We start from the raw sequence: 12,257 nt of genomic DNA on the forward strand, positions 1-12,257 counted from the left end.
ATAACAGCGTTCTGTTTGTTTGTTTATATAATCTAATTTTTATATCACATATGAATTGAATTGCTTCAGCTGCTGACCAATCACTATGAGCGCTGTTGGAAGTACTACTGCTTGCCAAATGGATGGGCGAACTTTGGGGTGACTTCTGAGGAGGAGCTGCATCTTTCTCGAAAACTCTTTTGGGGAATCTTCGAATCGTTGGCACACAAGGTGGGAGATGTTGTTAACCTTCCATAAGTGCACATCGTTTAAGTTAAGGAATTACTAACTTGGCTTCTCTAATATGAATTTAAATTCTAGAAATTTGATGCAGAGCTCTTCAAGATTGCCATGCCCTGCCTCTGTGCTATAGCTGGAGCCATCCCCCCTGACTATGTGGATGCCAGCTACTCCTCTCACACTGAGAAAAAGGCCTCTGTGGATGCTGAAGGCAACTTTGATCCAAAACCAGTAGAGACCACCAAGTGAGAACTGAAAGAAAGACTGTTTGATGTTATTTTAGTGCATTATTGCTTTTGGAAGAGAGTCAACGTGTACCTTGTCAGTGATGGATAGTTATAATTACATATTTGAACAGATTTTTTAAAGATTGTTTCCAGTTTCAGTTGTATTTGTCATATGCAAGCTAGCACAGGGTCTATGGAATGCTGGGACTGCCATAATGAATGAATGAATGAATGAATGAATTAAATACACCATTAAATAATTAATTAAATGTGTCAATAATTGAAAGGAATTCATTAAAATGGGAAATAATTGATTAAATAAATATTTAATGAAATTTTATATATTAATTATTTATTTATTTATTGACAATTGTAATCAATTATTGCCACAATTAATAAATTTTTTAATGGTGTATTTAATTAATTCATTATGTCAGTCCTGGCACTCCATAAGGGTCAACATTGCAATAAAATGTATTTGACGAGCAGCAGACAGTCACTCAGCAGTTAAAAAAAAAAAAAAATATATATATATATATATATATATATATAAATTGTAGGACAGCTTCTGAGTGCATCCTGTGGAGTGTGGTGTGTGTGTTTAAGTGTTGCTCAAATCTTCAAGTGCAGTTATGAATGTAACTGAAAAGGCAGCTCTTAACATCTTACATGAAACTACACTGTAATTTCTATAAAGTCATAGTGGCATTCTGAAGTTAAGTTTAGATATTAGCTTATTTGAGTAACAGTAAATATGACTAAATTTTCAGCACTATCATCCCAGAGAGACTGGATCCTTTCATCAACAAGTATGCAGAACACACTCATGATAAATGGGCTTTTGAAAAGGTCAGTAATAAGGGAATAATGTAAGCAATAATGTTTTTTAAAGTATTGCTTGTAATAATTGCTTAAATCATTTTTCAGATTCAGAACAACTGGACGTATGGAGAGGTGCTAGATGAGAATGCTAAGACTCACCCGATGCTCCGGCCATACAAAACATTCTCTGAAAAGGTAATGATTTTTCACTTGTTTTAGTCTGAAGCTTGAAATTCTGAACACTTAATCGTATCTAACCTTTTGTAGTGTCCCTGTGTTCCATTAAATATGAGGATGCCAGATCTTCTTAATTAGTATTCATTACCTTTTGACTATTTTTGCATGATTATTGTTATGGGCATTCATAGTATAGCTTAGTTGTTAATTGTAAAGCCCTCTACCTTCTTTTCTCAGGACAAGGAGATTTATCGTTGGCCCATTAAAGAATCCGTCAAAGCTATGCTAGCATGGGAGTGGACCATAGAGAAAGCAAGGGATGGAGAAGGAGAAGTCGAGAAAAAGGCCGCCGCCACCACCGCCACGCGCAAAATCTCTCAAACTGCTCAGGTAAAAGTCCATATAGGAATGCAAGGTTTTTACATAAGTGTGAAAACAGAACATTCGTGGATCATGCAAAATGAATTTTCTCTTGGCCTAATTAAATTGGGGAAACAATGGAGTTTCTCTTTTACTGAAAAACTTCACATGGACACTGTTACACACAAGATCTTTTTTTAAATTGTCTTCAGGCCACTTATGATCCGAGTCACGGATACAGCCCTCAGCCAGTAGACATCTCAGGAATGGCCCTCTCCAGAGAGCTGCAAGTATGTCTCTTCTGGTCAGATTTTCCCCAGCATTTATAGGTCATACAAGTTGCTCACATACCTTTAAAGAACTAGGTAGAATAATTATTTATTTTCTTTCCACATAGTCTATGGCTGAACAGCTAGCAGAAAACTATCACAACACCTGGGGCAGGAAGAAGAAGTTGGAGCTACAGTCCAAAGGCAAGAGTAGTTTTTATTACAGTAAACTGGGAGTTTTCTTTTTAATGATATGTTGATTAAAAAATGACTTGTGCCCTTGCTAGGTGGTGGTACTCATCCTTTGCTCGTGCCTTATGACACATTGACGGCTAAGGAGAAGGCCAGAGACAGGGAGAAAGCCCAGGATCTGCTCAAGTTCCTCCAGCTTAATGGATACGCTGTGACGAGGTAAGCTGGAGCTCTCAGAGTTTAAGATTAGAGCTATCCGTTTTTCTCTTTCAACTCCTTCCATATTTCCTCCATCTTTTTTTCCACTCCTAGAGGTCTAAAGGATATGGAACAGGACATCTCCTCCATTGAAAAGCGTTTTGCTTATGGCTTCCTTCAGAAGCTTCTTAAATGGATGGACATTGCCCAGGAATTCATCGCTCATCTTGGTACTGTGATTGAACACACATAGATTTTTGTACTTATACTGTGTGCACTGCTGTTTAGACCAGAAATAAAGTCAGAAGTGGTTTAATTATTATTTTTATTTTTTCTAACAGAGGCTGTAGTTAGCAGCGGTAGAGTGGAAAAGTCACCACACGAACAAGAAATCAAATTCTTTGCCAAGGTGAGCTTCTTTATTCGTCGTACTTTTTTTCCCGTGGATGTCAGAGGGTGATAGTTGCCACAATTTGTGATTTTGAGAAACGCCTTTTATTCTGTAGCTTTACTAAGCAGATACTATTTATAATTGGATATTTTATGCTGGGTTATTTTTTTATAGATCCTCTTGCCGCTGGTAAATCAGTACTTCAAGAACCACTGCCTGTACTTTCTCTCCACTCCTGCCAAAGTATTGGGCAGTGGAGGTCATTCCTCAAATAAAGAGAAGGAGATGATTGCGAGGTATGTGTCATAAAACCATATTTTTAAAAAAAATCAATCTTACCTTGAATTATGTGTCCTGAAAAAATTGGCATTTCCTTTCCCTCTAGGACAGTGTGATAGTATCTGTCCTCTCCTTCCATGTCCCTCCATCTTTCTCCTGTTGTGTGATATCCATGATCTCCTTTACTTTCCTTTTGCTTTATGTGTACTTCAAACATTTTTCCTGCCTTGTTTCCCCTTACTATACTCCCTTCCTCTCTCCCTTCCTCTCTTCTCCTCCTACCTCAGTATCTTCTGTAAGTTGGCTGCTTTGGTGAGGCACAGAGTATCTCTTTTTGGTAAGGAAATTGCATGATGTCATGCCCTGTCACCATCTCTGTATTTGTTTTCCTGTGTAATTTCTCTTTATTACAGCGTTTTATTTTTTTGCTTCTTCCTCCTCCCTACCTTTACTTTACATACTAATCAAACTAATAAATCATCGTTACCTCCTCCTAACTTACCAGTTCTTCTCTTCTCTGTCTTTAGCTCAGCTTTTGCTTGGCTTTAATGTTTGCTGTAGTTTGTCTTTGATTTAAAAGGTATCCACAAAGTTAGCATGAATGTCTGTGACGGCGTCAGATATCCACTGGTACTGTACTGCAGCTTTGTCGTGTGTTATCATCCTGGCTTATATGAGACAATGAATGCTTTGTTGTCATTTTACTCCCCTTCACCACCATATGTCTTAAGTAGACTGTCATTGTTACATGGCCAGTGGACAGGTGAGCTTGTCTCACCAGCACAATATGATCTTCCACTTTAAACGTGCCTAAATAAAACTCTGTGATGGTGGCATTGCACTTAAGAAACTGTTTTTTAACAACTTTTTATGCTCTTTTCTTAAATAATAATTATTGTTGTTTCAGCTATGTATTTAACATTTGTGATTCAGAAGATTCAGACTTTACCGTTGTAGTGTAATTGTGAGTTTGCTCAATGTTTCCCAACAAACTGTATACCAGGTTTAGAGCTAATTGTGGCATTTGCAGTAATTTGGGCTCTTGTAGAGCTGAAGGATAGCACTGACAATGCACCTTTTTTGTTATGTTTTCAGGAACGGATGCCCCTGCAGTGGTAAACTGCCTGCACATTCTCTCACGATCACTGGATGCCAGGTAGATCACAATATACCCATAAAACATCCCTGTTGCTCCACAAGCAAAGAGAAAATAGAAACAAACTGTCTGAGATTTTTAGAAAAACTTTTTCTCTGTGTATTCTTTAAGGACTGTTATGAAATCAGGCCCTGAGATTGTGAAAGCCGGCCTGCGTCAGTTCTTTGAGAGCGCTGCGGATGACATTGAGAAGATGGTTGAAAATCTGAAACTGGGCAAGGTGTCCAGTCGAAACCAGGTCAGAGAGGGTTTTCTTTTCTTTTTGCTCACTAAACAAATGTGTTCATGTTTTTCTTGTGAACTGAAATCTGTATTTGTGTGTTGTTTACAGGTTAAGGGTGTAGCACAGAATATCAACTACACCACCACTGCCCTGCTGCCAGTCCTCACTTCACTGTTTGACCACATTGCCCAACACCAGTTTGGTGATGATGTCATGAGTAAGTAGAATGCTTTTGTCCTTTAAATGAACCATTAATGACTTGTTACTCTGGACCAACTCAGAGCTAATGAAGTCTCTTCTCGACATTCTCAGTGGACGACTTGCAGATATCCTGCTATCGTCTAATGTGCAGCATCTACTCTTTGGGCACTGTGAAGACTCCACATGTGGAGAAGTGAGTAGAGACATGGTCTAAAAAAAAAGCCTGGAACTAGTTTTACTTTTTTCATTATATATCAAATATCATAGCAAGAAACATTTATTTTTCTTTATGTGCATGTATTCTTTCAAAGGTTGATTTTGCATGTGTTATTTCATACAGACATCTTATGAGTATGCGTGTTTTTTCCTTCCTTTACAGACAGCGACCAGCTCTTGGCGAGTGTTTGGCCCACTTAGCAGCTGCTATGCCGGTAGCCTTTCTTGAACCAGTGCTAAATGAATTCAACTCATTTTCTGTTTACACGACCAAGACTCCTAGAGAGAGAGCGAGTGAGTTTTGCTGTCTTCTTTTACCTTTATGATTCATTTTGCATGCTTCAAACTATTAGATAGTGTTCATGCTGAGTTATTTTTCATGTCCGTGATTTCACTCGTCTTTTCTCTCCCCGCTTAGTTCTTGGTCTTCCCAATCAAGTAGAAGAGCTGTGTCCTGACATCCCAGAACTGGAGATTCTGATGAAAGAGATCCATGACCTGGCTGAGTCTGGAGCTCGCTACACAGAAATGCCCCATGTGATTGAGATCACCTTGCCCATGCTGTGCAACTATCTCCCGCGCTGGTGGGAGAGAGGCCCAGAGAACTTCCCCGAGCAGGACGGCCAGCTCTGCACCGCTGTCACCTCCGAGCAACTCAACCAGCTGCTGGGTAGCATCATGAAGATTGTGGTTAACAACCTGGGTATAGATGAAGCCTCTTGGATGAAAAGATTAGCAGGTTAGTGACCAGAGGATTTACAATAAGCCAAAATAATGTCACGTGACACATAGCTATAGTATTGCAGCATATCATAATGTGTAAACAGCTACATTTTCACATGTTACACAACTATTATTTGGAGATGACTGGCAAATGTTTTGTGCCTTGTCCAGTGTTCGCTCAGCCCATTGTCAGCAGGGCTAAACCAGAGATGCTTAAATCCCACTTTATCCCAACCATGGAAAAGCTGAAGAAGCGTGCAGCAAAGGTGGTGGCAGAGGAGGATCATCTGCGCATGGAGGGCAAAACAGAGGTGGACAGCGAAAACGGGACCATTCGAGATGAGTTTGCTGTACTCTGTCGGGACTTGTACGCTCTCTACCCTTTGCTCATTCGCTACGTGGACAACAACAGGTAGCTGAGATTAGCAGCACCTTTATATGAAACACATTTCTGCTTCAGTTTTCTTTTTTTTATTGAAATTAGAAATTATGGGGAGCATAATATGACGCTTTTTTGTCTTGCAATGAGGCACAATGTTGTTATTGAGGCAGAGGGATGGAACCAGGGAACTAAACCTACAAGAAATAATAAATTCAAAATCTGAACAGTAGAACAGGAAACTCAACAGGAACAATAATTCAAGGTTTTAAAAGAAAGCTCCACTTTCATTTCACCCTTTTGTTTGCTGGTCATGATTCACGTTTAAGAACTATCTATTGCTTCCTGTGTCTGTAGGGCAAGGTGGCTGACTTGTCCAGACCCAGATGCAGAGGAGCTTTTCAGGATGGTGGGTGAGGTCTTCATTTTCTGGTCCAAATCCCACGTAAGTCTTCTGTTTTATGACATCATATATGTATGCATTTATTCCGTCTCTCGTTTAGCATCTTTATTGTGTTATATATTGCAGAACTTCAAGAGGGAGGAGCAGAACTTCGTGGTGATGAATGAGATCAACAACATGTCCTTCCTGACTGCTGACAGTAAGAGCAAGATGAGCAAGGTACTATCTGAGAGCAAAGGAAATGTAAAAGTAAAACATTGCCTGTTCTCTAGATGTTTGATTCACCTACTTCCATATCTTGAGTCATAACACATTAAGAAACTAAACTCTAATAATTAATGTTTCACTAACACCACCCATTACAAGCAGAGAAAAGTAACAGGAAGCCCTTCTTGGTGTTTTCTCAGCTGTTATTTCATTGTTTTTCTTTAAGCTGCTGTAGCTTTATGATTATTCTGTAAGTGTTCATTTCAGTCATTTCACAAATAAGTTTCTACAAGAAGACTGATGGGCTGTTACATAAATATTAATATCCTTTTTTTCCCAGGTCTGTGTAAGCGGCAGTATATAGTGTAGTAGTAAGATTGTTGCTAACTGTTTTTTCTCCATATATATCCTGTGTCGGGGTTGGACGCTGGGCCACTAGGCCGGAGATGGAGAGGTTAGACCGTGTTTGTGCACGAGAGCTGTGCTGATCGCATGGCACCCTGAGTTTGCGGAGGCATTTCATCAACTGCTAATAGACAGATCCCAATATTCACACGTATACAAACACACAAACACACACATACAGGGTTTTTCCTCTTAGGAGAGACTTCACTACACATCTATGAGTGAATGAATGAAGTGTGAGATTATATTATACACAAATATATTAGTTGTTTTTTAGGAGTAAAGAATGTGAGTGTGAATGTGTCGCAAACATATGCTTTTATGTGTGTCTGTATATGTGTGAGTAGGGGTCCGGAGCAGCTTGATGAAAGCTCTTTGCTGTAGATCACAGTAGTGTGAAAGGTTTCATGGTGCTCGGCAGAGCAGTAGCGTATATAATTTGGTGTGTGCACTCCTGCAGCCGAGTACCATCACCCTGTTTTTCTTTGACCAGTAAATAGTTTGCCTTTCGATGATCCTTGTTGGATACAGTTATGGAGCCCGTGCTACTGTGATGTTACTTGTGTCACTGATGCTTGGGGTTTTTTTTTCAGCTTTTGTGTCAGAGATTCCTGCGCTGGGGAACTCTTCTCTTTTCAGTAGCTGTTTAAACCAAAAGTCCATTCCCTGCTGTTGCTCGGTCCACCAGTAGCAAATGTCAGTCGCTGGATCTTTTGCAGGAAATTAAGCTAGCTCTCACTACATCACCAGAATACTGTCATCATATTTACTAACTGGACTCGTTACTTCATGTCATGTTCATTGACACCATTAAATTGTTAAATAAACCTAATCACTGTTTGATGTTTTACGTGGTTGGTGCAAGTAGAACCTCTTCTCCTGGGCTATCAGATGGGCATTACTGTAGTGAGCTTCTGTTTCCTGATCATCACAATGACTCTCAAAGCCCATAGAGTGTTTTCCACCCACACACACCAACACCAAGCATGCACAATAAGGGCAGAGAGGGTGCTGTGAGGCCAGACAACAGACAGTAATGAGCATTGTCAGCCTCTGGATAGGAGTGTGTGAGAAGAGCTCCACGCGATGGAGCTGACCCCATGTGCTGTTCTCTGTGATGTCCAATGGACAGGATGTGCCCTGTCTGGCCACTGCAGTACTAACAGTGAAGCTGCATTGTGTGTAACACCTGTTGCTGGTGCAGCAATGAAGCACATGACATGACATGAAAAGTTGAAGAAAATATGTTGTTTAGTTGTTAAATATTCTCCAAAGCCTTAAATGCCACAAACCATTTTCTGAAAAGGGATTTTTTATTGGTGCCATATAGTTGCTTCATGGAATAGAAAGTGTTCAATCAGTTTAATCTCTCTGTAGTCTGGCAGCTCAGAGCAGGAGCGTACCAAGAAGAAGCGACGGGGGGACCGCTACTCTGTGCAGACCTCCCTAATTGTAGCAGCGCTAAAGAAGATGCTTCCCATCGGCCTCAATATGTGCTCTCCTGCAGACCAGGAACTCATCAACCTTGCCAAGATCAGATACTCACTGGTACTTGTGCTTATTAATGTGATTTCTTTGGGCAAAACTTGCTTCATAGATTAATAGCGCTTTAAATTTCTATAGTGCAAAAGCGTTGCTTCTTTGTTAGCATACATTTTGACACAAAATGGGTAGAAATGATTTTATCTCTCTCTATATATATAATAATAATTTTTCCACAGTCATATAACTCTGTTACTTTTTTCATTCCCAAATTTGTTTAGAGGCTGCTTGCTGTTAATTACTAAACTATAGGATTATAAATGTCCTCCAAATCTTGGTTTCTTTAACTCGTAGAAAGACACAGATGAAGAGGTGAGGGAATTCTTGCACAACAACCTGCATCTGCAAGGCAAGGTAGGCAGACTTTTTATTTCTTTACTAACTGAAAGAAGATAATAAACGCATTCCTGTATAAATCTATTCATTCTGTTCATTATACACATTGACGTGTTATATTTTAGGTAGAGGACCCAGCAATGCGCTGGCAGATGTCTCTTTATAAAGAGATGTCTGGGAAAGCAGAAGATGCCGATGATCCGGAGAAGGTGGTGAAGAGAGTACAAGAGGTGTCTGCTGTCCTTTACCACATTGAAGTGGTGAGTACAACCAGGCATCCTCAATAAAAGAAGGTCTGGAACTGGCTCTCCGTTTAAAAAGTCCTTATCTCTCTGATCCTATGACTATAACCCAGCAGGCAATGCAGAGCTTAAGAAAATTGAGACATTTTCCAAGATAATTATTTATTTTTTGTACATTAGACTGAACATCCCTTCAAGTCAAAGAAAATGGTTTGGCACAAGCTGCTGTCTAAACAGCGTCGCAGAGCTGTGGTGGCCTGTTTCAGGATGACGCCTCTGTACAACATCACCACGTAATGATTAGCAACTTACTTATTCAAAACATGATCGACAATAAAATCAAAAGGCTTTATGAGGCATTATACCTAATTATCTTAATTATCCCTAATTGTCAGTGATCTTTCATTGTTTGCAGGCACAGGGTAACCAACATGTTCTTGGATGCATACAAACGCAACTGGTTAGAAACCGAGGGTTACTCATTTGAAGACAAGATGATTGATGACTTATCAGTAAGTTACACTTTCATTAATGTTTCATCACTGGCATATTGTCTATTCTTTATACAAAGGGTCTGTCATGTTTTATCCTATCTATTAACGATTAGAAAACCATGGAAGAAGAGGAGGAAGAGGAAGAGGAGACTGAGACGAAGCCTGACCCCCTTCATCAGCTGATTCTTCATTTCAGCCGCACAGCTCTTACAGAAAAGCTGTGAGAGCGTCTTTCTTCCTCTGCCTCAGTTCTCTGACCTGTTCCTCAGTGACACTTACTGATTCCTGCTCTGTGGTATTTCTTTACAGTAAACTTGATGTTGACCATCTCTATATGTCATATGCTGATATTATGGCAAAGGTAAGACCTGTAAAACACCAATGGGAATAGATCTTGAAGCTGAACTTCAGAAGAGAATAATTCACCGACATTCTGTCTGCTGCTTTCAGAGCTGCCACATTGGTGAGGAGGACGAAGGGGGAGAACAGGAGGGGGAGGAGCCATCCTTTGAGGTGCGACAGACAGAGATGGTATGGGGGGACCAGGGGAAGGGAGGCAGGGGAGTCAGCGGAGAAGCAGCTCCCTACGCACTGAGTGACTACACCATGACATCACACTCGGCACATCCCCCCCACCCCACTCTTGCTACATTTCTCTTTTTTTTTTCCTTTCTGTCTTCCTTTTGTTAACTCACACCACGTGTCTATTTCCTGTTGTGGTGGACTGACCTGTGCATGCCTTTCCTGGACTCTGCACACCAGTCGGGATCAATATTCTGAAAGAATGTTTTTTTGTTTTGTTTTGTTTTTTCTAAATTGCATGACTCGAGTGTAGAGATGACGGCAGCTAAAGAATTCAAAATAAAACCCAGGTGAAGACAGACAAGTGAGTCTGTACTAGCTATTAAAATTTCAGAATCACAGTTTCCAAGCCCAAGATGTTTCGACACTGTGATGTTGCAGCTATGGTGATTCCTTTTGGAACCTGATACGTAAATTGTGATGTTGCCCCTTTTAGACTTCATTTAGTAAGAAACAGATAATGGCGATTAATTAAGCCATAGCACAGGATCCCTAACAGGTCCCCTGTGCAAGTCTCAGAGTTTGTGGTCAGTGTCTTCTAGACATGCACCACCCTTTTCTGACTCACAACTCATGTAATCACCTGCTAATTTGACTGTGTTCACCCATATAGACTCACCTGAAAACTAGAGTTCTAACATCTGACAACTAATTGATTTTTGTTTGTCTTTCCTTTGAATTGGACAGCGCTAACAAGTTTCCCTCTCTGTGCTCACCAAGAATACAGTAAAAGCCTGCACAGTCAGCCGTACATATACCGCCCCAAGCCCAAACACACTCATGCGAGCATACAACAGCTACATTCACAGAGACATTCATTCATACACACAGTTTCTTTCCATTCTTTCTATTCATACTCTTATGCTGAGCGGAATCTCTGTAACCAGAGAAAAGTGCATTCATGTTTTTAAAACACTTCAGGCTCACGAGGGAGGGGGGCGGAGGGAGGGTTAGGTAGAGGTTTGGGTGCTTTGGGTGGGGGTCTGTGCATGATGTGCAGTGGGTGGGTCAAATGTAACCTCTTTTGTCAACAGGATGGTTGTTCATTACCTGCTATTATTATAGTATTTGTACTGTACCACAGAATAATATAAAAAAGACAAGTATAGTGCAGCATAGTCCGAATAGCGTGAGTTAGAATACTGCGTCACGCAGCATTAAAGTTTGTGTGTTTTTTTATTCACTTTAATCTTAATATGTTATATTAAACAGTATGCAGTGTCTGCAGATGTGCAGACTCATTTGTTTGTCTAGTGTTCAGTAGTTTTAAAATATCACATACCTTTATTAATCTAATTCAAATAAATCTGAAGGGTGATGAGTGATTTGACAGTTTGACAAAGACTGCTGCTGTGTAACTAAATGGTGCTCATAACCAATCAGCCTTTTTCAGAGTAAATATTTCAAAGTTGTTGAATAGAACAGTCTTTTTTTATTTTCATATCGTGACAAGTCAAAACTCTAAGTGTCGAAAATATTTAGTCAAGCAAGCAACTTTTCCTCAGTTTCAGTTTAGGGTCTTATAGTTTATCTAAAAAGCAGACAAGCGTCACATACAGACAGGCTACTCCAGGTAGCATAAAATATAAGTTTAGGCTGTGAAGTAGATCAACCCTAAGCTGTTCTGTTGGAAGCAGGGGTTGCATGTTGTTTTACTCCAGCAACTGATGTTGCTTCCTAAGAAGAATATGTGAAGTGTGTGTTACAATCTGGGATGAAATGATTGCTGCAATTGAATGTTTGCACCTGTGTTAGATATCATAAACTGGAATAACTGTCTCCAACACTAATACATTGGAAGAGAATTGTATGTCTTCAAGAGTCCCGAGTATTAACACTAAAACAGCTTGTTTTTTTTTACAAGTTCATTCAACACTTGAAAAGAATAGTTTAGCTGAAACAAACTGGCCACTATCTGATGGAAACAGTGAGAATCTGCTCACTTAACTGAGCTTAACACAAAGAAAGATTAAGAGAAGCTGTTTCATAGGTGATAAAATAAATGTAAGTGTAA

The 12,257-nt window shown here is 39.9% G+C and overlaps 1 protein-coding gene across 15 annotated transcripts in view; it reads left to right on the forward strand.

The window, feature by feature from the left end:
- ryr1b (ryanodine receptor 1b (skeletal)) overlaps window positions 1–12,257 on the forward strand; it is a 65,684-nt gene that overhangs the window by 36,804 nt on the left and 16,623 nt on the right. For 7 of the 15 annotated variants that reach the window (XM_014338233.2, XM_014338234.2, XM_014338239.2 and 4 more), the window contains 30 exons: window positions 70–210; window positions 301–464; window positions 1,217–1,295; window positions 1,374–1,463; window positions 1,683–1,835; window positions 2,018–2,095; window positions 2,203–2,278; window positions 2,362–2,485; window positions 2,579–2,694; window positions 2,806–2,873; window positions 3,030–3,151; window positions 3,422–3,471; window positions 4,230–4,290; window positions 4,402–4,528; window positions 4,622–4,730; window positions 4,826–4,907; window positions 5,094–5,224; window positions 5,349–5,669; window positions 5,825–6,065; window positions 6,390–6,477; window positions 6,562–6,654; window positions 7,082–7,096; window positions 8,425–8,595; window positions 8,884–8,943; window positions 9,051–9,185; window positions 9,348–9,460; window positions 9,583–9,679; window positions 9,775–9,881; window positions 9,971–10,022; window positions 10,112–10,192. In XM_014338233.2, the coding sequence (XP_014193719.1) occupies window positions 70–210; window positions 301–464; window positions 1,217–1,295; window positions 1,374–1,463; window positions 1,683–1,835; window positions 2,018–2,095; window positions 2,203–2,278; window positions 2,362–2,485; window positions 2,579–2,694; window positions 2,806–2,873; window positions 3,030–3,151; window positions 3,422–3,471; window positions 4,230–4,290; window positions 4,402–4,528; window positions 4,622–4,730; window positions 4,826–4,907; window positions 5,094–5,224; window positions 5,349–5,669; window positions 5,825–6,065; window positions 6,390–6,477; window positions 6,562–6,654; window positions 7,082–7,096; window positions 8,425–8,595; window positions 8,884–8,943; window positions 9,051–9,185; window positions 9,348–9,460; window positions 9,583–9,679; window positions 9,775–9,881; window positions 9,971–10,022; window positions 10,112–10,192 (3,345 nt within the window). The remainder of the gene's footprint in view (window positions 1–69; window positions 211–300; window positions 465–1,216; window positions 1,296–1,373; window positions 1,464–1,682; window positions 1,836–2,017; window positions 2,096–2,202; window positions 2,279–2,361; window positions 2,486–2,578; window positions 2,695–2,805; window positions 2,874–3,029; window positions 3,152–3,421; window positions 3,472–4,229; window positions 4,291–4,401; window positions 4,529–4,621; window positions 4,731–4,825; window positions 4,908–5,093; window positions 5,225–5,348; window positions 5,670–5,824; window positions 6,066–6,389; window positions 6,478–6,561; window positions 6,655–7,081; window positions 7,097–8,424; window positions 8,596–8,883; window positions 8,944–9,050; window positions 9,186–9,347; window positions 9,461–9,582; window positions 9,680–9,774; window positions 9,882–9,970; window positions 10,023–10,111; window positions 10,193–12,257) is intronic. The other 8 variants (XM_014338236.2, XM_014338241.2, XM_014338243.2 and 5 more) reach the window with 3 other exon arrangements.

The sequence above is a fragment of the Haplochromis burtoni genome, unplaced genomic scaffold (genome assembly GCF_018398535.1).
Source record: "Haplochromis burtoni strain Fernald_Lab_line unplaced genomic scaffold, NCSU_Asbu1 Contig_36, whole genome shotgun sequence".
NCBI lineage: Eukaryota > Metazoa > Chordata > Actinopteri > Cichliformes > Cichlidae > Haplochromis > Haplochromis burtoni.